The sequence below is a fragment of the Coturnix japonica genome, chromosome 5, assembly GCF_001577835.2.
Source record: "Coturnix japonica isolate 7356 chromosome 5, Coturnix japonica 2.1, whole genome shotgun sequence".
Taxonomy (NCBI): Eukaryota; Metazoa; Chordata; class Aves; order Galliformes; family Phasianidae; genus Coturnix; species Coturnix japonica.
Window position 1 is genome coordinate 16,333,805 of NC_029520.1, and position 23,991 is coordinate 16,357,795.

The window sequence follows — 23,991 nt, forward strand, 5'->3', positions numbered from 1 at the left end:
TGTTGTTTTTTTTTTTTTTCTTTTGATGAAAATTGTAGATTTAAAGCAAGAAATGCAAGACAACTGACTGCAACCTGAACAACAGCTTTGCTTTCTTCACAATATAAACATCCATACTGAAAAACTGATGCCAACAAGAGAACGAACACTCAAAAATTTCAATCAGGAATCTATCCTGATACTTAAGAACTTCTAGAGGATTAGCCCCACTTTCTCAAGGATGAGACAACGGCAGACTATAATTTCAAAATGATTTGTTGTTCTCTGTTTGTTTTTTAATCTATGTTATTTACAACTGACATCCACCAATCCACTCAGGGACATAGTTTTGAAGCCCCTATATGTCAAAACTGTAAGACTGTAAACTAAACTCAGTTCAAGTGATTTGGACTTCGATTATTTATTTTAAGGAACAAGGATTTCACCCTATTAATGTAATAATCTAACTTGTCCCTTTGAAGATTACAAGTATACAGTAGCAAATTTTCATCAGGTTAAACACAGCAGGTCTTACACAAAGAACTCTGAAATGTCTTTATGTGATGAAATGCTACTGTTGGAAAAGAACTCCCTTCCATATGAAAACAAAGAACAGAGTTCAAAGTGAGTGTTGAAAGCAATAGCTCTGGCTCTGATACAGTACAAACATACAAATGCATTCAGTAGCAAGCTTACCCGTAACCATTATCCACAATCTTTTTCACAAATGCCACAATTTCTGGCACATATTCACTAACCCGCGTTAAAACATCTGGAGGTAAGACCTAAGAAAGTAAAAAGTAGCATTTTATACATATATAAATACATACACACAACATATATGTCATATACTCATATAGTGACCTGCTTAAAAGGTAGCAGAATCTGAGATTCCTCCTTTAAGCTCTCTGCTCTGCAACGATGCGCTGTGGTGAATTTTTCTCAGTCTCTAAGGCCATGTTCTCAATACACTACTGCAAGAGATAGGATGCTGCACTTCTGGCAGAACAGGCAGCACGCCACCTTGGTTTGGAAGTAAATAAATAAACCTTTGCTATTCTGATCTACTACATGTGACATAGTATTGCACCTGTAATGTATAAATCTGTGCTTGATTGCCATTGCTACCACACAATAGAATGATATGTAGTCAGTGATAAGTAGGTTGGTAAGGCTCTTCCATGCAGCAAACAGGATAGCTGAAATTTCTGGATCAGTTAATGATTTTAAGGCCATTTCAGACCAAAGAGGGATGGAGTACATGCACCAGATCTCAGTTGGCACTGGTAAAATGCACAATTGCGCTAAGATTACTGGGTTGGGAACAAAGTATGTGCTAACTTTATAACTATGTATTCATATTAAAAATTAAAGGGGAAAAAATATTTCTATAATGATACACTGAAATGCAAGGTCTTTAATAGGTATTTAGGGACTTGTATTGTAAACCGTATTCTGAATACTATAAGGAACGGCACATACGCTTTTAAAACAGAGAAGAGTTCATTTACTTACGTTGAGAGCTTCCATGTCTTTATGAAATTCCCCTTCCCAGAATTTGGGGAGCTCTGAGAATATGGAATTGTCAGTCACTTGGCTGCCAAATTTTGAGTCCAGCCAGTCAGACAGTAAATCTTTGGCTTCTTCCAATAGTATCTATTAAACAGTAATTATAAGTGCAACTGATTAAAGCCTTGTTCTCTTTAAACTCTGTAAAAAGACCTAACCCTGAACAGAGAGATTTGCTCAAGGAAAAAGACATTTTGGTATAAATACAAAGTAATCACATTTTTATCTTATTGTCCCTCATATGTACAGATAAAACACCAGAGAAAGTAATGCTAGTTATAATGCCATCTGTTTTGCTATCAGTCACTTAAATAGGCATGTGGAATTTACATGGTGCATATCACTGAAAAGCATTTGAACAATTGGAATCCTAACATGGATATATTTCTCAGTCCTACACTAAGAGATGTCAAACAAACAAACAAACAGAAAACCAACAACTTATAACTCAGAAGGTGTAACTGGGTAAATTTATCTGCTTCCTGTTCAGTTAGTATACTTTTATAATGACATCTGATTCAACAGCAGCTTTTTTTCTGTTTGTTATGGGGTTTTTAAGATATGTCAGCAAGGGGGAACATTCCCTATGCTTCCTGTATTTTATAGAAGGAATAATCTGAAAGCAAGAAAAGAGGAATGTGGAAGCCAATTATTAAAAGTTAGTTATTTTACTGCCAGACTTGTTACTGGAAACCCAAGAAAGTCAATAGGATTACTGTCACCAATTATAATAGTCTTTGGTACAAAACTTTCCCCAAACGTAATTATTTTTATGTATATTTTCTGATCAGAGATGGAAGCAGCCATGCAGAAAACTCCAACTAATAACAGAACGTCAGATATGATTGTGCAACAGTGTGTAGTACAACATCTAGAGAAACTAATTCAATCAAGCTAAAAAACAGCTGAAGAGAAAACCTTAAATAGATGCAAAATAAAAAACCTTTCTGGAAAAGACAGTGAGCCACTATCACAGCGGGAGGAGGGGATTACAAAAACAAACACCGGAAAAAACAGAATCCTAAAACTATATAGCTGAACTCGGGAATCACTGTACTGAATGCTAAGCACTGGAAAGTACTCAGACTCACCATCCTTATTTTCGTAAACATCTTTACTGTTTCAGGAATTGCCACAGGCAAAATATTATTTGTAAAGCCATAATAGTTACAAAAATCATTCTAAAAGGAGTTCAAACTGACCTCATGACATCTGCTGATCTCTTCTGCAGGGAGTTTTGCTTGCACAGCTTCTTGTAGAGGGTCAAAAGCAGACTTCACTGCATTCTGAATTTTTTCCAACATCTGCCTTTTATCTGGGTCTGTTGTCTCACTTAATTTAACTGAAAAGAGCTACAATCAAAAAAAGGTTTAAAAAAACAAGCAACTTGTAGTGCAGTTGGGCTACATTCCACAGACAACATACTAACTTAGCCATGTAATGCCTTGTTTGTGATAATAAATTATCCTACAGCTTTGTTATCAGTTTCTCATCAGAAACAAAGGCAAACACATATATTCACTAGAGTAAAAATCTGCTCCATGTTTGAATTGAGTTTTTCAAAACTGTTACAAATTACTATGTCATAATTACTGTTTTTAATAATTTTCATTTTCTATGTAACTGATCACTTCAATTACGCAGTTAATTACCCCCAAATCTGAAATGAAGAAGCTTCAATGTGAAACATGGTGAGATTAAATGCTATGCTTCCAGGGTATGTTAGCCAATTTTGCTGAGCAAAATTTCCACACTACCTAATTCCTAGGCCCATATTCCATTCATTAGACCAATAATCTCTTTGTGATCCGTAGGTCTAAAATGACTAGAGAATTTCCTTCCCCCACCTTTAATCCAACATACACAATTTATTAAATCCCTGAAACTTTGGAGACTTTTTGCTCTTTCAAAGGCCATCATCAGTGGTACAAAGGAGAAATCTCACAGGTATCTACAGCTTTAAAAGATTATGGACATACGACCATTTAAAAAATTTCGAAGTTTGCATTCTAACAAATAAACAACCAAAAGTTTTACTTTTCCCCCAATACCCAACAACATTATACACATTTACACACAGTAGTCAACAAGAAAGAAACAAGTTTTATAAATAGTTCTTATGAATTCTGGAACAACCGAAAAACCCATGTGAAACACAGTTCCGGTAACACTTCTTATCTATGTGGAGTCAGTTCAGTAGAGTAACAGAAACATACATGAAGTTTAAATAGGCAGCAAAGTCTGAGATGTTCTTTAGATACTTTGCTACGTTCCTGAGTAAGAACTAAAGACGCTATGAGAGATTACATACTGAGCCCACCTCTGAGGCAGTTTTAACATCTTCAAGTAGCTGAGCTGGCGTTGATTTGTTCTTCCTATACTGTTCGAAAAGGTAATTTTGTCTTGTTCTCTTGATGATCTGCAAAGCAGAAACACAAAAAGTTAGAGAAAAAGTAAATAAAAGCTAACTCTACTCAACATCAATTTCAGAATCCCTACATAACAAGGTACGAGAAACACAGGCAGTAATATAAATCAAACACACCATACACAGCACATTCAATATCTCAAAAGAATTAATTACATATGTCAACAACAGACAGTTAAACAAGCAAATAAGATATCTTCATCAAATGCTTAATAATTATGATTTATACAAGCATTCCGTTGTGTACAAGAACAACATCTTCTTTAGAAATAAGAAAAATCAGTGACTTTGTATCCAAAATAAAGGCCCTAGTAAGAATATAATTGAACTTGGCTTATCAAATGGCAATTACACTCTGAATTCCATGCACAAACTGGAGTAGTTTAGATCACAATTTAAAAAAAAACACAACGTACCTTATCATCAATATCCGTAATATTCATACAATAGAAAACATCAAATTTAAAATAATCCCTTAAGATTCTTCTCAGGATATCAAAGGAGATGTATGACCTAAAAACATTAAAGTTTGGTTGTTTTTTTTTTTAAATAAACAGCTTAAACTTAGTTCTATTTCATGCAGTAACTACCTTAACTTCAGCCAATACTTCTGTAGCAGTTTCAACTTTTCTTTCACTGGAAAGTTTTTCCCCCATGCAATGACAGAATATGCTTCTAACCCCAAGTCTCAAGAGCTGAGTCTAACAAAACTACTTGCCAGAAAGACACTCATCTAAATAAAGCACAAGGGCTGCTCTGAAGGTAATGCCTTCTATTTTATTATGTTGGCCTACAACATCAGAGGTGGGTGTTGGTGGTATGGCAGTAGAGACTGAACCTTCCCACCAACATTCCGTTATATTTTATTGCCATGTAATGGATGGCAACAGAGGGGCAGCCTGACAAAATGGCGTCTGATGTGGAAGTGCAGATGAAGAAAAGGTGTGACACTGAATTCCACCATGCAGAAAAAAACAGCACCCACTGACATTCATCAACACTTGCTGAATGTTTCTGGAGACAATCCAGTGGATGTGAGCACAGTGAGGCTGTGGGTGGTGTGTTTCAGCAGCGCCAACAGTGGGTCACTTCTGCTGGCGTAGATACTTATGAGTATGGCATGCAGGCTCTTGCTCATCACTGGCAAAAATGCAGAAGTAATGATGGTGACTATGTTGAAAAACTGTTTTGCAGCTGAGAATTTGCTCCACCAGTGTTAATGCGCTATTTGTATCTGTTGGAGTGTCCCTGGAAATAATCAGTAGGCATTACCTTCAGAGCAATCTACACACATTTTTCTGTTTAATTCCTTGCTTCCTGTACACAAAGTTATTACTCACACCGAAATTAGAAACTACAGTACCTGGCATGTCCCATGTGAGAAGCATCATATACTGTTGGACCACAGCAATACCATGTGACTTTTTTTCCATTCTGCGGCTGAAATATTTCCTTAATTGAAAGGGATAGGACAGTGAGCAAAAAGAATTGAACATCTACGATCTCAGCCAAAACCACATTTGAAATACCAGAACATGAAAATATAGTGGTTATTCCTCCCTCAGTTTTAATCAAAGGTTACCACTGGCACATAAGAAAGAACAAAAGCAGCCAGGCCCTGCTAATCTGCACTCTCATCAATTCATATAGCAAAGTAAAAAGATTTAGATTAGGCAGGCAATTTTCCAGGCTGTGCATGGAAAATGGAACAGCAGGCACAGAAGAAGGTTATACGATATTGAAAGTTCACACATTCTTGGATATTACATACCATATAACACCAGTGTTTTCAGTATTACCTCTCCTTCCCAAAGCACCTTCAGCCAAGACCACCGGATGCTTTGCCAGTTTATACCACAACCTTACAATTTGCAAGATTTTTTATAGGCACAACAAAATATTTAAAAAAATAGAAACTGATTTTATTTTGTTTACACTGCCTATACTTATCTACATTACAGAGAAGAAACACTGGCTATTCTGGATGATGATAAACTGCTATTTCATATTACACATTAAGGAATGTACACATACAAACACACATGTATATTTACTGTGCGCATTATGGCACCTGCCTCAGCAAACACACTTGACTAAGGCAACATCTCTATCACCTTCTTATGACAAAATAAAACTCAGAAACTCATCTATTGATTTGGAATACAATGAAGCAAACATTTGATAACTCTCCCATCTGTGTTTTAAGGAGATGTTCAGTTTTCCTTCATTTGGTCACCTTATTGCGAGTCAAGCTGTTGTAGAGGCAGAGTCTAGAATGCTTTGTCCCTTCAGGAGGAGACCAAGGGGGCTGCACACGCTTGCCTTTACCTAGGAAAAAACACAATTTAAAGAGAACTGAAAATGTAAACAAATTTACAGTATAACATTTCCTCCTTTATCACAGTGTTAGTTCTATATATACATACATATACATACATATAATTACGGAAAACAACCCCAATCTTAGTAGTCTAAAGTACATTTGTTAGAGCTAAAGACACTAAAAAGCCACTAAAAGCGAAGTAAACAATTTCAACCTAATTTATTTTCTGCCTCCTAACTTGCAACTTCTATTACCTTTTGATTTAAGTATGATATGCATTTTAACTGCAATTAAAATACCATATAAACTATTTGTTTTGACAACAAAACTGCCTTATGATCCCATCATAAGATGTTCTTTGTGAAATCTGTGTCTCTAATATCTTCATACAAACACTTTGACTGAAAACCTACAAGTTACATAACATAAATACCTATGGTACACAGTAAGGGTAATCTCTTCCTTATCTCCCTCCTTATGAATAACTGCCTAAATAAGAAAAAAAAATATTCACAGTACTTTAATTGTCTCGTTAAAACACTCCATTTGATGTCCAGCTTATGGATCCACAGAACTGTGTTTATTCCATATATTTTATTTTATGTTACTGACTTCAATGCTATAGCCGAATATCCAAAATGCAGACCATACAGCAAGGTATGGATTTGTTTACTCTTTGATCTAGAAGATTACCCTGGTATGATTAATTGCGGCTAAAGTTTCCCTCAGGGGAGGAAGCCTGTGTGGGTTAGTCTAACAAAAGATAAAGCAGTAAAGCTTTTTTTCAACTTACAACCACACGAAATGTGAGGAAACAAACAAACAAAAAAATACTGCACCCCAAAGTTCCCAGTTTGTGAGCAAGCTGTCCACTACACAGAAACCAAGGGCAAAGCAACAGGCATGCTTTGCAGTGTGCTCAAACACATCCCTGCCAACAGTCACTTCCCCCCTGCGCAACCCTAGTTCATTTGCTCTAAGCCATTTCTGGGGCACTATGATGTACCCAAAAACACACTGACAACACATCCAAGGCCTAAGAAGCATGGCAGATCCATGTGATATTTCATACTGAATACTGCACAGCATCTCTTCAGGACTTCCAACAAGTATACACAGATCATAAAGCCAACAAGACACGTTCATTGAGAAAATGAGGCTTAATAGCAAAGATTTCATGGACAAGAAAACTGAAAGCTTTTCTCTTCTTGCCCCACCTTGATCCATGAAATCCTGCAGGCAAACAGCAGTTAGTGGCATTAAATCTGCTACCAGAGCCAGTGGTGCAGCTGAGATCCCTCCACTGCTGAAAGGAAATCAATAACCAGCACAGATGCATGCAGGCACACACATGGATACAAAACCCACTTGTTAACTGCTGCTCTGCTAGGAACTGAGAGCAGTATGATGACAGGTTGTGAGAAGATGGCATTGGAGTCACATTAGTCAACAACCGTCAGTCAAAATGACAAACGCTTTCTGCATTCATTTACAGATCTTGCAAGCACTATAAACCAGCTCCATGTCATTATTATTATTATTTCATGACTCCCAGAGCAAGGCTCTCACTATTAAGCAATTACATTAGACTAGCTCACTGGAAATCATCTAAGGGGAATGATGCAGCTCCCAAAAATGCCAGCACCCACGGTTACTCCACGACCTGGATTAACCTGTTAGTATTTCCTCAAGTCATTGGCAACCCCCAGGTGACCAGGATTAAAAGAGAACCCCAAACATTCCTTTTAAAATTCAGCATTAATAGCAATCTTCAGAAGCAGGATGCAGTTTATTATAAGAACTATTGAGTTACCCTTAAAGGGAAAAAAAAATCACAGACTGAACAAATTGTGCTGTTGTAGGAAAGCAGCCAAAACCCACATATCCATTTACTATTCATTGGCAAGCTCTCTAAAAAAAAAAACAACAAATAATCAGATTCTGTACATTGAGGAGTTCTAAAACCAAAGAGTTGTGGAAACAGCTGTAACACTCAAATAGCTCAGGATTCATCAGTTACATAGTAACAGTATGCAACAAGAATTTCATGAGCTTGAATACAAGTGGATACAGTAAACTGTAAAGTGTACAAGAGAGTAAGAAAGGAAACTTTTAGTTCTCAGTAGGAAAATCATTACAATGGCAGCTAGTCTATAACCTGCCCACCGAGTTCATATTACTCACTTGTTTGAAGTTTACAAGGGTCATTTTTTTCACTGCTGCCATCATAGATTGCTTCTATGTGTCTGTACCACCGGACAACATGGAAATACTGGTCCACAGGTGGCCCCGAAAACTTTCTGAACACCTCCACATCTGCATGTGAAAATGTGAACCCCTGGATATAACTACGAGTGCTCAGGTACTCGTTCAAAGCCTTCACCCTGGCTTCCTCTTCACTAATGCTCAGAATAAAACTGTAGCTGGAAGCTGTAAAGACAGAGGTACAGGACATTTAGTCAGCATTAAAAGAAGAAGATCCCATGACCAAAATATATCCTTATACTACACATCACCCCCTTCAAATTAGCTCTGGTAACTGACAAGAAAATTGAGAGAACTGTATTTAATACAAGATAATGAATAACTATGCATTTTCTATTAATAGGTTTACGTTCACATCGTAGTACGTGATTCTCCTACAACAACCCTCTCCTCAGACATGAATAACACTTAAAATGAATATGATTAAACAGACATACAGAAGGACAGTGCCATGTGCTTCTCCTTCACAATTGTTCCGTGATTTATTTGGTACACGAGCAATGCAGGTTTAATTACGTCTCATCCTTGCAAACATAAGAACGTGCTCCTATGGAGGAAGCAGCCAAAGGGATGCTCACAGTAATGGCATGCCCTCTGTAAGCAAGTGGATATGAAGCCTAACACGGATATTTTCCTAAGGTGACTCAACATTTGAAACTCTGTTAGTGTTCAAAGCACTGTGTAAACATTAAGCCACCATCCTGCTTGGGTAGTTAGCCAAGAAAGTAATTTAAGACGTGGCCAAGGACAATAATGTGTGAAGGAGGCAGTAATGGAACACCTGTTCCTATTCCCAAATCCTACAAGGACCACAGTCACAAGTGCTGCTTTCTGCACTGGCAGAACCTTTCTGCACAAGCAGTTCCCAAAGCACTGGAGGTGCCCACAGGCCAAAGCTGTGGGGGAAGGGAAGGATGAAAGGCATCCAGGGGAAGCAGGGGAGGGTGTAAGGAACTGCAGAATCATAGAATGGCCTGGGTTGAAAAGGACCACAATGATCATCCAGTTTCAATACCCTGCTATGTGCAGGGCTGTCAACCACCAGACCAGGCTGCCCAGAGCCACATCCAGCCTGGCCTTGAATGCCTCCAGGGATGGGGCATCCACAGCCTCCTTGGGCAACCTGTTCCAGTGCAACACCACCTTCTGTGTGAAAAGCTTTAAATAAAAGTGTTTTTCACATGCACACAAGTATTATCAGTTAGGACCTTATAAGAAACTGATTTCCTGTATGAAAATCAATTATTAAAGTAATCTAGTAAAAATTAAACAGCTGCTCTCAAGGGAAAGAGTAACTCTGATAAGAGAGAAATGGCAGCTTGATGCCAAGCACATTTGTGTTTGACTTTCTCGAGCACAAGCAAAGTAGGTGGCACACAGAACAGATTTCAGAAAATCAGAGGTAGAAAAAATAAATAATACAGGTCACCAACAACATTAAAAATTCATACACTGAGTCAGAGTCACCCTGTGTTCTCAGACCTTCCCAAGGGCTGTCCATCTAACTGTTAATTCTAAATAAGGGATAACAAGTCAGTAATGGCTCACAGTGAGACCCCACGTCTAGCTTTACCCAGCTGAATGGGATTCGGCTTTGGTACACACAGTTACTTCAACTACAGACTTTTCAGGCTCCTAAATATTTACTGATATTTATCAACACAGAACTTTACATGTTTATACAAATTAAGTAGTTTGAAACAGCTACCTTCAAGAATTATGGAAACCTAAGACAAGTGAATTTTGTGTCCATGAATCATATGAAGGAAAAACAAACAAACAAACAAACAAAAAAACCAACTGCAGGGGTAATCTGTGTAGAAATGGAACTGTATCTCAAAGAAAAGATCTGTTGCAAGGAAAACAACACTCCACTCACAAAGTATTATTAGGGTTATTATGGCCATTAATCATACACCAGGCTAATGGGGATCAAATCAGTGTATCTGAAACAATATAACTGCTTTCCAACCACATCTATAAACCAATCTAAAAGGGAAGCTGTACAAACTTATACACGAATAAAACAAAGATGACAGAACAGGTACACGCTACTTTTATTGAGGAGAGGCAGCAAACGCTGCTGGTACCAGTTCAGTCCTGATCAGCAGGGCAGACAAATTTTGTCTGAACAATCTCAGTGTGCACATTAATACCTGAAATTGTAAGTCTGACATTATGTCTAAGAGCAGCCAACTCAGAAGTGTGATACATCAGAGAAACCAGTTAGCCCAGGGAGCCTAATAGAAGGATGTCTTTACATTGAGACAGATCACTGACTCAAATTCAGCTCCTACAAAGAATGAGTACAATGACACTGTACTTGGAAGGCAGCATACCACAGAGAAGTGTGATTTGCCTTTAAGGAAAATAGATCAGTCAAGACTATCTTTCTACAAAAGCCTGTTCCAATCTTATTGCTATCACAATTGAAACAGAAGTAATCACTCTGCACAAGTTTGTTTTCTTGGCATTTATACCTGCACGCTCAATCCCCCCCTTTCAGCATCTCACAATACCTTCAATTCATTACACACTTCCACTGAAATACTTCCTGGTCTCTCTCCATGTACTTTCCTCACACACCACAGCAACTCCAGGCTCTCCTACATCTCTGACCCATCTTTGCTCCATCTGCCAGCTGTCTACAAAGGGGCAGCCGGCTGCAGAATTTAATTAATATCAATCTATGGATTCAACAACTACTGAGAGAGACAGGCCAGAGGACACATACAGAACCAGGTTTTCTAATGCTGCTCTTTAGGAACCTACGCTAATAAATCTATTCTTCTATTTCACTGTAATCTTCTCTTTTCTCCCAAAATAGAAACTGCAGTTGCTACTCCTCAGCAGCATTGGGAAGTGTCTTCTTGACTACAGAGCTGTTGCATAAGAATGCTGAATGTTAACTCATGTGAGTGGAATGATCCACAGACACTAAATCACATCACCAGTGAGCAGCCCCATTCAGAAAACAAGCGTGGAGAGGAAGCGAAACAACCTTCAAAAATCCCAAGAATGAATATTGCTAATGTAACACTCTCCCATCATTAGAAGTTGTTTTGAAAAAATTCCACTGTAGACACTAATACAGCCCTGACTGTTAGGTTGTAGTTGCTGGTGTGTGGTCTCTTCAAGCAATGTATTTGTCAGACATTTTTCTTTCTTTTCAGCATTCAGAAGGCTTTGGTGACAACTGGGGGGAATGGGGAACAGGCTAGGAGACTGCAGCAGCACACAGCCTCAAAGGAATAACATTTATGTATAAATAAAATGCAGAAGCAAATAGTTTTCAAAGTTTAACCGTGAGGCGAGACACACACAATATCAAATTTGGCAGAAATTTTCACTTTTATTCATTTGAAAATAGTAATAAAAGCATAACACTCCAAAAGCTCCATTTTTTTTTTAAGATGCTGACAGCAAAGCAAATACAGGGAAGCCATTAAGCAGGCAGTAAGGTCACTTAAACAGAAAACAGGAGCTATTTTGCTTCAGGGAAGAATTAAGTTTCCTGGGCATCCCTGAACCTGCTGACCTTGTGGGTCACACCTGTAAGCCAACCGGAACACCCTGGGGTTTCTGTGGTTGCATTCTCTGAGAGGAAACCTTAGTATTCTGAGTATTTTCAAGCGTCATTTCTCTTCCAACTGGGCTTTCACAAAAACAACTCATAAAAGATGCTGGTACCACGGCTCCAAACTTTGATAGCCAGATAGCCAGAGATGGAGCTTCCCATGACACACATGTGGGGATCAGGGTGCTGAGAGCAGTTATGGGGTTTTAGAACAGGCATATCCTACCACAGGAGTTGTCCAGCCCTATTCACTTCAGCCCTACGAGTTCCACTTTCCATTTTCCCAAACCGAAACCAGATCACAGTCCACGTCCAACACGAGGGCTGTTCTGCTATGAAGGAATGGAGCTAAAAATATTTCTTAAGAGCACTCAGAACTGAGAGTGTGGTGTCTCTCCCTCATTGACTAAAAGGCTGACAAAGAGACAGGGCTTGGAAATGGGCAATTCTGGACTCCCTTACACAGAAACGGTAAGAAAATCAAGGGAAAAAAAGGGACAAAATATCAGAACCTCAGCTGGACTGACACAAACTTCCAGCCCCTGACATACCATAGAGGTATTTCACTCTTGTACGACTGGTATTCCAGGTTTCCATTTGCTACGGGAGAGCCCCATACGGAAGAGGACAGGCACAAATAAAGAAAATAACGTAAAAATAATAAAAGAAACCTTGAAGAAAAATCAGAAGTTGCACCTCAGAAACACGTCGCGGTGGGGACGGCGGCGACGACCCCACCGCGGAGTGAGGGGAGATCGAGGCGACGTCCCTGCCGCCATTTCACGCCCCGACGCCCCCCGCCGGCCGCCATTTCGCGCCCCCCCGACAGAAGCTCCTCTCCCTGCCGCCCCCCCGCCCCTCCGCGTGATGTCACGGCGCCCACCTGACGCTCTGACAGCAGCCGGGGCCATGACATCATCCCGGCGAACTCCCGCAGCGCCTTCACAGCACCATGACAGCCCCGGAGAACGCCTCCCCTCGCCTCATCAAGCCCCCCGGGGTGAGCCGCGACTCCCTCCGCACACCTACCCTGTTCGGCTGGGGCCGCTGCCATCCTGCCGCTTCCACCTCACACCGCCGAGCTGATGCAACAGCGTGCCCGGAAGCGGCTCCCGCCTCGCCCCGCCCAGCCCGCTCTACGCTACTTCCGACCTGTGGTCGCTATGGCGGCCGGGCTGGTCGCGAAGGGCGCCATTTTGTACGCGGGGTTCTCTCCTCTGCCCAGAACCAACTCAAGCCTTTGTCTTCAATGAGTTTTTATTACCGCACTTTGAACAGAACATTTCGCATGCCACGTGCTCCCACCACAAATGAAATGCGATTATCTCGTAAACAAAAATAAGGTAGTTCAGCCAAAAAACCGCTGCACGCATTCTCAGTTCCATGGCTCAGCTTCTTTCCTCACAGCTTCACAAAGGAAAGGCAAACTGAAGCACAGCGCTTCTAAATTGCCGCTGGTACCCGAGTTTCACATTGTATAACTCAAATAAAAAGAAAACTGAATATTGCTACTGGAGTCTTGTCACAGTTCAGCCCAGCCTGTTAAATGACTTCCAGCCTGTGTGCAGGTAAGAAGGGCATCACACCCACACTGTTACCAGCAACTTATTACATCCTTATTTATACAAACTTCCTATATGCATACAGGAACGTTTCTGAAGTTCAGTGAAAATGTGAAGCTGTAATTTCCATTTTACTTATAATGTTATTACTAGTTAAAGTGCGGACTATATTAATGTAAGCCCAAGTATCTATATCCCATAGCTCATCCAATAACTTAATAACAGATTGTTTCTCCCCCAGTTCGTTTTTCCAGATGAGAAGCATCTGATACCATTGCTCATCTATATCATTAGGCCAGTTATACTCAATTCTATCAATAACATTTTCCTCCAGATGAGTTCTCATAAGCTTCCTCCATTTTTTCACTGGTACTTCCTTTATAAAAGCCAAAAAGCAATCTCTCATTTCTGAGGAGAAAAAACAAAAACAAAAACATCCACAAAAGCATATTAGTTCTAAAGTATTATATTCTAATATATAAGCATAGGTTCTAACCTCTAGTGGGTTTAACCCCCACAACTAATATACACATTTCCAAATTACTTTTTAGCAAACACATGCACAGACTAAACAGTGGCAGCAAGATTAGGCTCGTTACCTAAGAAGCAGTAGGGCAAACAGGCTTCCTACTTATCTTAAGAAACTAAAGGTACCAGTCTGCACATCTTAAAAGCAGTCACCAGGCAAAATACTATTCACTAATGGAGGTATTAGGGAATGTTTCACTGACACGTTTTTGCTATCTCTTAACACATCAACTCAACTGTAGGCTTTAAACACCTCACTATACTGTCAGTATAGGCATGCCATGTTAGGACTAGCAGGAGCAAAGCCCATCACTTTGAAATCCAGCACATCAGCTTGCTGGTTACTTGTAGGGCTTTCACGCAGTCTCACATATAGCAGACGTTTGTCAGAACTCCTATTATGACATTCACCTCAGTCGTTAAGGCAGTCCCCACTGCTGTCACATAGACTTATTTAAAACATACCAATAAATTCTGTACTGCGCTTATTCTTAGAAGTATGATTGCATTAGACTCCCAGAAGATCTATGATTCAAAGTAATCTGCCACAGTGTTTATGACTTTACTTAAATGCAGTAATAATCCTGTTTCAGCATATCTTACATTCAAATGAAAGCCTTATAGCCGTAAGCTATATTAGTCTCCTAAAACTATTCCTTCAGTCTACACTAAAGTCAACAAGAAAAAGCAAATTCAAACTACTGACTGTTTGTAGAGTACTTACCTTTTTGAGTGAGATCTTTAACAACTATTTGATACTTTTGCACCTGTGATAAAAAAGTTGAAGCATTACTCTAGCATGTCAGAGCACTTAATTCACTTACAATTACTCCTAAGCTACTCAACAGATTACTTTCGGTGTATATGTGCCAATAAAAGAGCAGAGAGAGCTTCACAGCTCAGCTGAAAGAGTAAAGAGAACACCAGGCTGAAAGCAGCTATGCTACTTACTATCTAAGAAGAGAAGCACCAAGACAACATATTTGCTGTTATTGCAAAAGAATGGCACTTGTACAAACACTGAACAAGAAGGTGAGACCTACAGCAAATTAAAGGATGAACTGAAGTTTGCTTTCCCAAGATATCACTTCTCGTATTTTTTATTCTATCATTTAAGCAAAGGCTCCTCTTCCTTATAATACTGCTTGAAAAGAGCATCCATCAATCAGGGAAGGATGAAGAGCTCAATTCAAATTATACCCATATCAGAAAAATACATTATGAGATTATTTTTCCCTCACTTACCATACGGTATGATGGCATCCTAACGTCCCTTACTTTACACTGGGCATTTGATTGAAAAGTACAGTTTTTGATCCTCTTCCACCATTTTCGTGTTTGGCACCACAGCTTCTTCTGTGGGACGGTGCCTCTCTCATAAGACACAGCACCGTTTTCCTCTGGAGATATGTTTTTCCCTTCTGAATTATCATCATCATTCACTTGGCCCTCTGGGCTCTCACCAGAGTTTTCGCTATCTGGATGGGATTTATTATTTTCAATTATCTTCACTTCTGGTAAAAGTGTATTATCTTCATATACCTGTAAAGAAAAATAACTTATTTTAGAGGTTTCACAGATAGAGCTCCATGGACCATTTAGAGGAAGGAAACAGAATACTTGAATCAGAATACTAACATCAAAGAAAAAAATAGGAGAGGTGCTGATTAAGCAAAGTTTAAAAATATGCAAAAACCACAGCCTTTATAGACATATTTCCACCAGTCTTAGAGCCTAAACTCTTCACCTTGCTGGCTGTTCTGCTTCCTCTAGACTGCAGTAGCTCTCATTATATCTATCCATAACAACTGCATGGAACTTCACCTCCTTTTTTCACTAGCATCTATTAACGCTTGTTCCTTCTTGGGTATAGAAGAGGCATACCCCCCCCACACGCAGAAAGGAATTAAGTTGCCACAAGGCACCTGAACTGAAATGACCTATCAGCCTGCGAACAGGCTTTAAATGTATCACTGTATGAAGGTTGATGCTTTCAGAGCTTTACTGAGCTGACAGACCATTATCAGCTCTGTGCCAGTGTACTAGAATGTACTTGTTTTATGTTTGTTCTTTTAATAGTTTTTCCTCACATTCACACAATAGACTCAGTTCAAAGTAGTCACCAGAGCACACTGCATATCTTTAGCTAGGGGAATAAAGCAAGGGGGAAGTACCACTTTTAGTATTATCAATGCATTAAGTAAGCCTGCGACCACAGAGTTTACCTCAGGGTGACAGCGACCCACAGAGAGTAGGAGAAGCATGAAACAGACCAGTTTGCACAGAGCTTATCAGCTTGGGTGGAAAGCAAAAATTTTCAGGCAGCATTAATTTCTTTATTTGAAGTACAAAGTGAGGGCAAGTACTAATTTCTTCTACCATAAGACTTGACTCCAAGGTACAATTTCCCCATAAGCATCTGGACACTTTGTTTGCACAAGGTCAGTGGCCACATACACCAGCACACGTAGGCAGGGATGTGACAGGAACCACCCCATTCATCATATGTGTAATTTGGCTCTATGTTCGCTGAATCCAATTAGAGGGTGCAAATGAAATAAATAAGCTGCTTTCATATATATGGATAGATAGTTCTTAGGTCACCTAAAGACTTAAGTCTTACAGTGTGGTTGACTTACAGCTGCTGATCAGTTTTGGAAATAAGGTAGCAGCAATATACTTGCAATACATGTGTTTTGCAGTACTATAAGTTCCCTAACACTGTGGAAGGACAGTGTGCTGGTGCTTAAAGTATCTGGTCTGAGGAACATGCAACTCTCCAATTGTTTTCATTACAGCAGCAGTAAGTACATTCTTTAAGTACACAGATATTGCAACTCACACTTGTTACAGTTATTTTATAGGTAAGCATCACTGTACATAATTTGTGATTATAGTCTGCAATAGTTTTATTCAAAAAGAGTGATTATTTCTGCCTGTTCCTATACTCTGCACCAGCCTGACAAGGTGTTTTGCCATACTCCTTCATCAGCTCCTACGAATACATGAAGTGCTGTGAACCCGGCCAGGGTGCAGGAAGAAACAACCTGACAAAACCTATTGGACGATTCATATATTTGAGCCACTTATGGACCTTAAAAAAAAAAAAAAAAGAAGAGTTGAAGGTAATGTTTTGATGACCTTTGAATTCTGTCCCTTCAGTCTTCAAATATTGGTGACATATAAAATACTAGTTAAACATTTCAAGTAATTAGATGTAAATTAGACAAAAGCTCATGCACAAAGTGAGTGGTAGTCATATCAGGTAAAAGACAAGATAGATGCATGTACTTTTTTTTCTCCTGCTACGTATGCTATGAGATTAATGTGGATCTGGTTCTTAAATTCCAAAGACAAGTGTTTTAGGGCCTGGTGTTATGCATCATTAACTAATCTAGTGGGAAGTTCAAACTCCTTGATATCTTGCTGTGCAGTTAGGAGCGTAACTTCTAAAATAGAAATTTCTAAATAGAGAAGCTAATACTAGTAGTACTAATACTTAACTAGTCTTGCCTTATCTCACTAAATACAAGACCAGAAATCACGTAGTTCAGTTGGAAAAGGCCTACAGAGATCAAGTCCAATTGCCTGACTACTCTAGGGCTGACCAAAAGCATATTATTAAATAGCTTTGTTTTCTGACTGTGTAAAATTAATGTTCTAAAGCAGTCCTTCACTACAGGAGACTGGGGTGAAAACAGCTTTCTCAGTTAAATATGCATCAACAACAAGCCTTAATGTGGTAAAGCACTTTCAGGGATGTCATCCTGAACTAACATGCTCTGAGCTCTGAACTCCTTGATTTATGGGACAGCCTTGGATCAAAGCATTAGACTATAGGTCCTGCTCCGTAGCTTGCAGGAGACTCAGTTAATTTGTCTGCTGACCAAAAGGAATGATCTTATTATGTTCTAGCTTCCCTTGCATTTTGAGTATATCAGCATGCAGGAAAGAGATAGCTGCCATTTCTGGGGAATATAAGCATGAAGCAACAAATAACCAATTGAATCAAAGTGTCACTCAGCAACAGCCTGAAGTGAACACTTGTGCTTGCCTATTTCCCTCCTCCCTCCCCCCCCAACCCCAGTATCACAACATCTTGGACACAGGCTCTGTAATATTTCCAAGGCAAGTACCAGAAAGGCCAGCTTCAATGGAAGTGAATGCATGAAGCATGAATCAACCAGTTGCACCTCCCACCAAAGGAATACAGGGAGACAAATATCAGGAATTGTGTAACAAGCACAGTTAGTCATGCAAAGCTTTGATGGAACTTCATCTTTTATACACTTACCAGTCCTTTCTCTGCTTTGTCATATAAGGTAGCTGGAAAATAAAATTAACATATAAGAAACTTCTTGGAATTGCTTTAAATTATAGTTGAATTCATGCAGTAGTTATGTATAATAACTCTCTACATCAAGCCAAAGCTCCAGAACCAGTCATTGAGATTCTTTGAAATGACAGACTTCACATTGAGTACAAACCTGAGCTTCCACTAACAATGGAAACAGTGACAAGCAGTCCTGCTGCATGAGACAGGCCTCAAGATGCGGTTTGGACTTTAAGCCCCTCCTTCAAAACACACTCCCCACCCCCAAGACTATTCCTCTTAGGCATTTTCATGAGCTATTGCAATAGCTAAAGAAAAGTCAGAAATTGTTTCTACAGCAATAAATGCAGTAAACCATGGTTTGAATAAAGTTTGCTTTAAAACTTTCAAATCATTTCCAACATTACTCTCATTTAAGCAACTTGCAAAAAACCAACCAAAAAAAAAACCAAAAAACAACCACCACTTCAATATGCAGGAAAGGAAAAGTATTTCTCACACAAATGTATGAGTCTCTACTAAAAAAGATTAATTGACACTGGACTTACCAACATTTGTGCTAAGTTGTTGAAATGATTCAAGGGCAGAGAAATAAATAAAATCTAATGAATGGGAGTAATCAATGGCCTGATTAATTGCTACTTTTTGCACTCTACCTCTGAGTTCACCACGCAGATTTTTCTTCTGCCTCCATTAATACTACGCAAGTAGATGAGGAGCTCCCTTTACACACCCTATGCTAAACTTTGAGGCTAAGGCACCCGTTCAGTTAATGCCTATAAGTTTTATTTACTGCGTAAAAAAGGTCTTCATTTTACTCAAGCCAAACAAGCTTGAGCTTTGCTATTAAGTAGGCCCCATATGGTAATGTCAAGGACAGTTTTAGTGCACATTCTGCCTAATTCTGCAAAGTTATTGGATACTAATAAAGCAGAATTACCTTTATCACTCTTACACCTCCTTCTTGTGTAGAACACAAGCAAGACAGCAAAAACAATAGCAACCACAATTATCATAGTCGTCCAAGTAAGATATCTATTTCCTGCAAATGAAAATGAATGAAATTAGAGTTTGAAGCAGTTCACAGTTGAGATAGTCTTAAGTGTGAGCCTTCCTTGCTGCCCTACAGAACAACTAAGCTTCATATTCACATAATGACTCAGCTACGCTGTCAAGGAACAGGTGCTGGAAATTTCAGCTGACCTGAATCCAAGTACGGGTTTCCATGGTACATCATTATCCCTGCGCAGTGATGGGTTATGTACAGTGTCACCATACAAAACCCACTAGGCTTTCAGAAGAAAGAACATGCAAGAAATGAGAGGAAAAAAACCAACCAAACTAAAAAGATGACATTTAGGTGCTATACTTTCAATAGGCCCCATTCCTCTCCCCGTTCTCAAGAAAAGTCACACTATACACAGCTTCTCAGGCATGTTAAATATTACAGGTGTTTGTACCATCCACTCCTTTCAACAGCATCACCGCTGAAACTGCAAAAACCCTGAGAATACCTGTAGCTTTTCCACCAGTGTAACTATTCTGTTGCAGTGAAGTTTAAGCTATTTGCCTCTCCATTTGAGAGATCTGGCTCTATCAAATAACTCCCAGGCTAAAACACAGGAAGTCTTTAGCATGCTACAGTAGTTCAAGCTATTTTATTTAAGACTGCTTTTGTGTCATTATCTACAATTCACACACCCAATAGACAAGCCAAGTAGTATTTCTGTACCAGACCTTGATCAGGTAAGCCACATCCTAGGTCCGTTGTAGCATTGCAGATCTGCACAATTTGTTTCCCTTCTGGACACCTAAAGTCAGTGGCAATACAGAGGTTTATAAATGTTTACAGCTCTACCCACACCAGTTTGTTTTCTGCCAAAGCTTAGAAACATTAACAGAACTTGAACAGACAATATTAGAAATTCATCTTCTAGTTTTAAAAGATCCTACGCTGATTAAGTAAAAGCAAAACAGATAAAGCTTATGCATGTTGCCTCTAAGCTGAGAAAGAGATGTGTTATTCATTCACAGTCAGTTTCCTTCAACAGGAAGTTCCACCTCAGGTGGCTGCTACAAAACTTACTCAGTTGTCAATATGGGGGAAGCACTAACCTAGAACACTAACCTAGAGACACAAGAAGCACAAGCATACAGCCATATGCTACAATGCAAACAAAACCAAAATCTGCATGTTTGAGGTTTCAACCTCGTGTATTTTAACACCTAGAACTCAGATGCACGAACAGCACTAGGCTTCAAGGGAATTATTTACAGGTGAATAGCATGTGGTAGGCATGACACAGATTGGGCCACAGCTGTTAAGTCAACCAGAAAGACCATAGTTGCTTAAGTACCTTATTTAACTTACCTTTCACCGCATCTCTGACATATTTCACAGCCTTCAGCAGGGCAGAAATACCCCTTTTTGCACTGGCATTCTGTGTCACTGGTCACAGTACAGGTTCTCGAAGTTATTTGGTCTAAAAAACAGAAGTTGGAAAACAAAGTTGTGGCTCTGTACAACTGTGTCCAAGTTGTACAATGCTCATAAATGTGACTTATTTTTCCAACTTCAATATTCCCAACAACTCAAAGAGAAAAAAAAAAAAAAAAAGCAAAAAAAAAAGCAGAGGACCAGGCTTACTGCAAGGGGTAAGGGGCCTAAAGTTAAAGACTTCACTGAATGTTTGGTACCATCTTTGCACTGTCTGCACGGCAAACATTCTTCCAAGCCATTTGCGTGGGCAGTATAATCTTGTCCTTCAGTGCAAGAGTTACAGCTTCCCCTTTTACGTGGAGTATCGCAGTGTCGAGCAACGTAAGTACCTGTGGAAGAAGAGAAACACTGGCTGCAGCAGCACTCTAAGAACGTTACGACACAAAACCATTTTTAGTCAAAGTTTAACCCTCCCCTGCAAGCAAACAGCCCAATACAAGGGGCACTGTACGGTCAAGATGCACATTCACAGCAAAGGTAGCAGCCAGCCCAGCCAAGGAACAAGTATGATTTGTTACAGCAGGATCTAAATGTTGGCAGGATCTAAATGTTACAGGATCTAAATGTTGGCCATAAGATAGTGAAGCGGCACAGCATTGCTCACGTGGCAAGTGCCATCTTGCTGGAAGGGGCATGGCAGGCACGGGGAGATTTGCTTGTGCAACAAAAACAATCAATCCATGACACAGTCTCTTCCTTCGAAATTCCTTAAATTCGTCCGATAGCTCTGTGATACTATCCAAAGGTGGAGTACTTCTCTGCACGAGGCTGCGTCAACTGCACGACGATAAAAAAAAAAGGGAGAACAAAGGCAAAGGGAAGTTCTAGGCACGGAGCTATTCCCCTGGGCCAACTGTTAGAAACAAAGTCGCGATCCGCATCCTCAGAGCGGGCAGAGATTTTTCTGAACTGCTGCCAAGGCGCCTCACCCGGCCCTTATTGCGCAATTTGCCGCCGCGAAATGGAGACCAGCCCTGACAGCGCCACCGCAGCACCAGCTGGGCCCGCCATCCTCCCGACGGGACGCGGAATAGCCACACGGCCCCATCACGGAGGGGGAAACGGCCGCTGCCTTCCTGGAGCCTCACCTGCCGGGCACAGCTGGCAGCAAATGCCTTCATGTAAGTACTCCTCCTCTCCGCAGACCTCTGCGCCGCTTCCGGGCACTGTCGGCAGCGTAACCTACAGCAGAGACCAACAGGTGTTTTCAGGTGACTAATTCTGGATAGCGATCTCTGGAAGACGGTTCTGTAAGGGCTGGAAAACACGCTCACGGGAAGCCACAAAGGAAACCCAGACTAATTTCTGCTAAGTGCGATGCGCACAGCGGTAATTACGGTCACAAGGGATATGTTAGGGCAGCACCACGCTTTCAGCCGCAGCTGAAGTGCTGCAGGAAAGCTACTCCGCCCACCCCACCTCTGTTTCGCCGCTCATTCACCGGCAGCGAACTTCACAGGCTGAGTCCCGTGCCTCCTGCAAGGGATTCGTTTCACTTTCCCTCGCCACATTTACTATGCTAGTTTAACTCAGGTCTGCGTCTTCCGTGGGACAACCGGAGGGAGCGCCCGGTGAATTCCCAGATAGCATTTCTCACTGACTCCATAATCTTCAACAGAAAGCAAGTTAGTAAGACATTACGGAGAGTTACCGCAACCCCACGAACATTAACAGTAAGCTTCCGTTCTCCTAAAGAAGTCCGTGTGGCCGCGCAGCACCGCCCGCGGAGCAGCACGAGGAACGAAAGCAGCCGGGCGTGTGGGGCCGGGACCGGACAGACGGAGGGCGGGGACAGCGGTGAACTATGGCAGAAGAGGGATGGGACGGCCCCGGAGCGGCCGACTTAAAGCCGGGAGCGCTCCGCTCTCCCGCAACTACACCCTTCCGACTTCCTCCCCGCGGGACACCGAAAGCCTTTCCCGTAATTGCGGGCTTCACGAACCCCTCAATTTCATGATGAGATAATGGAATTCTATTAAAGAGTTCTCTCCTGCTTTGCTGCTTTCTTTCCTACGAGGAAAGAGCCGTAGACTCTTTTGCGCTACTCCAGACGTCCCGCGCCTCTACGGGCTCAGGAGAGCTTTGTTAGCACGACCCTAAATCCTGAAACGCAAACTAAAAGGGAAAGGGAGTTACTAAAGAACTTCTGTCGGAAGGAAAGGCGGAAACCTCCATGGGGCAGGTTGGGCCGGCTGACTCAGGCCGGCGCGAAGGAAGACTTTCTCCTCCTGGGACGACCCGGGGCGGCCAGGCATCAATCCCTCCCACCCCACTCTACCCCCGTCCGGTGACCCCGACACTCACCAGCAGCAACAACAGGAGCGGTCCCATCGCAGCGGCGCCCAACCCCGCCAGGTGCACCGCACTGCCCTCCGCTTGCGGCGCGACTCAAAGCCAAACCTCTGCGCCAGCCTTTTTATTCTGTCTCCGCCCCGCGGAACAGGAGGGGGCCGAGGCGGAGCAACTACGCAGCTGTACCGAAAGCGCGCTTCTGAGTCGGGGGAAAGTGCGTCTCATGTAGGCTTAAGTTCCAGTAGCTTCCTTTGCATTCAATTAGGACAGGAGGAAGCCGGTGACGTGTTGGGACATGGACCAGCTCTCGGCTTTCCGACCAAATCTGGCATACTGTTGCTAAAGGGCTGTTTTCTGCTGATCGTACAAAAGAGAGGCAAAGGCTGGAAGAATTGTTCAAAACCCATATAAACAGGTGCATAACTGGGCTTTCTTAATTGCCAAAAGGGTTCTCGACTTTTTTTACAACAGAGTGCTACTCCTAAATGAATAACAGCAGCCTTGATTTCCCCCAAGACAACTTTCCATCCTTCAGATGTGAATGACTGGCATGTAGGAACATTCACCTCCAGATGTTGAGATTGGATCAACATTAATAGCATAAGAACACATAGATCTTTCCTTTTGGGATTATT

At 40.9% G+C, this 23,991-nt stretch overlaps 2 protein-coding genes across 5 annotated transcripts in view; both read right to left on the reverse strand.

The window, feature by feature from the left end:
* The window catches only part of CARS1 (cysteinyl-tRNA synthetase 1), a 33,184-nt gene extending 19,897 nt beyond the window's left edge, over positions 1-13,287 (reverse strand). Inside the window, exons 1-9 of one of the 2 annotated variants that reach the window (XM_015864194.2) lie at positions 13,171-13,287; positions 8,484-8,729; positions 6,213-6,304; positions 5,340-5,428; positions 4,393-4,489; positions 3,869-3,967; positions 2,751-2,900; positions 1,495-1,635; positions 676-764 (exon numbers count right to left, since the gene is read on the reverse strand). In XM_015864194.2, coding sequence (XP_015719680.1) covers positions 676-764; positions 1,495-1,635; positions 2,751-2,900; positions 3,869-3,967; positions 4,393-4,489; positions 5,340-5,428; positions 6,213-6,304; positions 8,484-8,729; positions 13,171-13,195 — 1,028 coding nt within the window. In that variant the 5' untranslated portion in view covers positions 13,196-13,287. The remainder of the gene's footprint in view (positions 1-675; positions 765-1,494; positions 1,636-2,750; positions 2,901-3,868; positions 3,968-4,392; positions 4,490-5,339; positions 5,429-6,212; positions 6,305-8,483; positions 8,730-13,170) is intronic. The other variant, XM_015864195.1, reaches the window with a different exon arrangement.
* A 93-nt stretch (positions 13,288-13,380) lies between these two features.
* LOC107314696 lies at positions 13,381-23,500 on the reverse strand. 3 transcript variants are annotated; one of them, XM_015864202.1, is made up of 10 exons: positions 23,369-23,500; positions 22,153-22,246; positions 21,262-21,393; positions 20,936-21,047; positions 20,302-20,375; positions 19,505-19,606; positions 18,526-18,557; positions 15,477-15,773; positions 14,956-14,998; positions 13,381-14,111 (listed from the first exon to the last, which is right to left on the reverse strand). In XM_015864202.1, exons 1-10 carry the CDS (start codon positions 23,393-23,395, stop codon positions 13,804-13,806), a joined length of 1,221 nt encoding a protein of 406 aa, XP_015719688.1. In that variant the 5' UTR covers positions 23,396-23,500; the 3' UTR covers positions 13,381-13,803. The 3 variants fall into 3 exon arrangements, with proteins under 3 accessions (XP_015719688.1, XP_015719689.1, XP_015719690.1); XM_015864203.1 differs by lacking the exon at positions 23,369-23,500 and adding an exon at positions 21,669-21,841; XM_015864204.1 differs by lacking the exon at positions 23,369-23,500 and adding an exon at positions 21,669-21,841 and having other exon boundaries at positions 21,212-21,393.
* Positions 23,501-23,991: the final 491 nt, after the last annotated feature.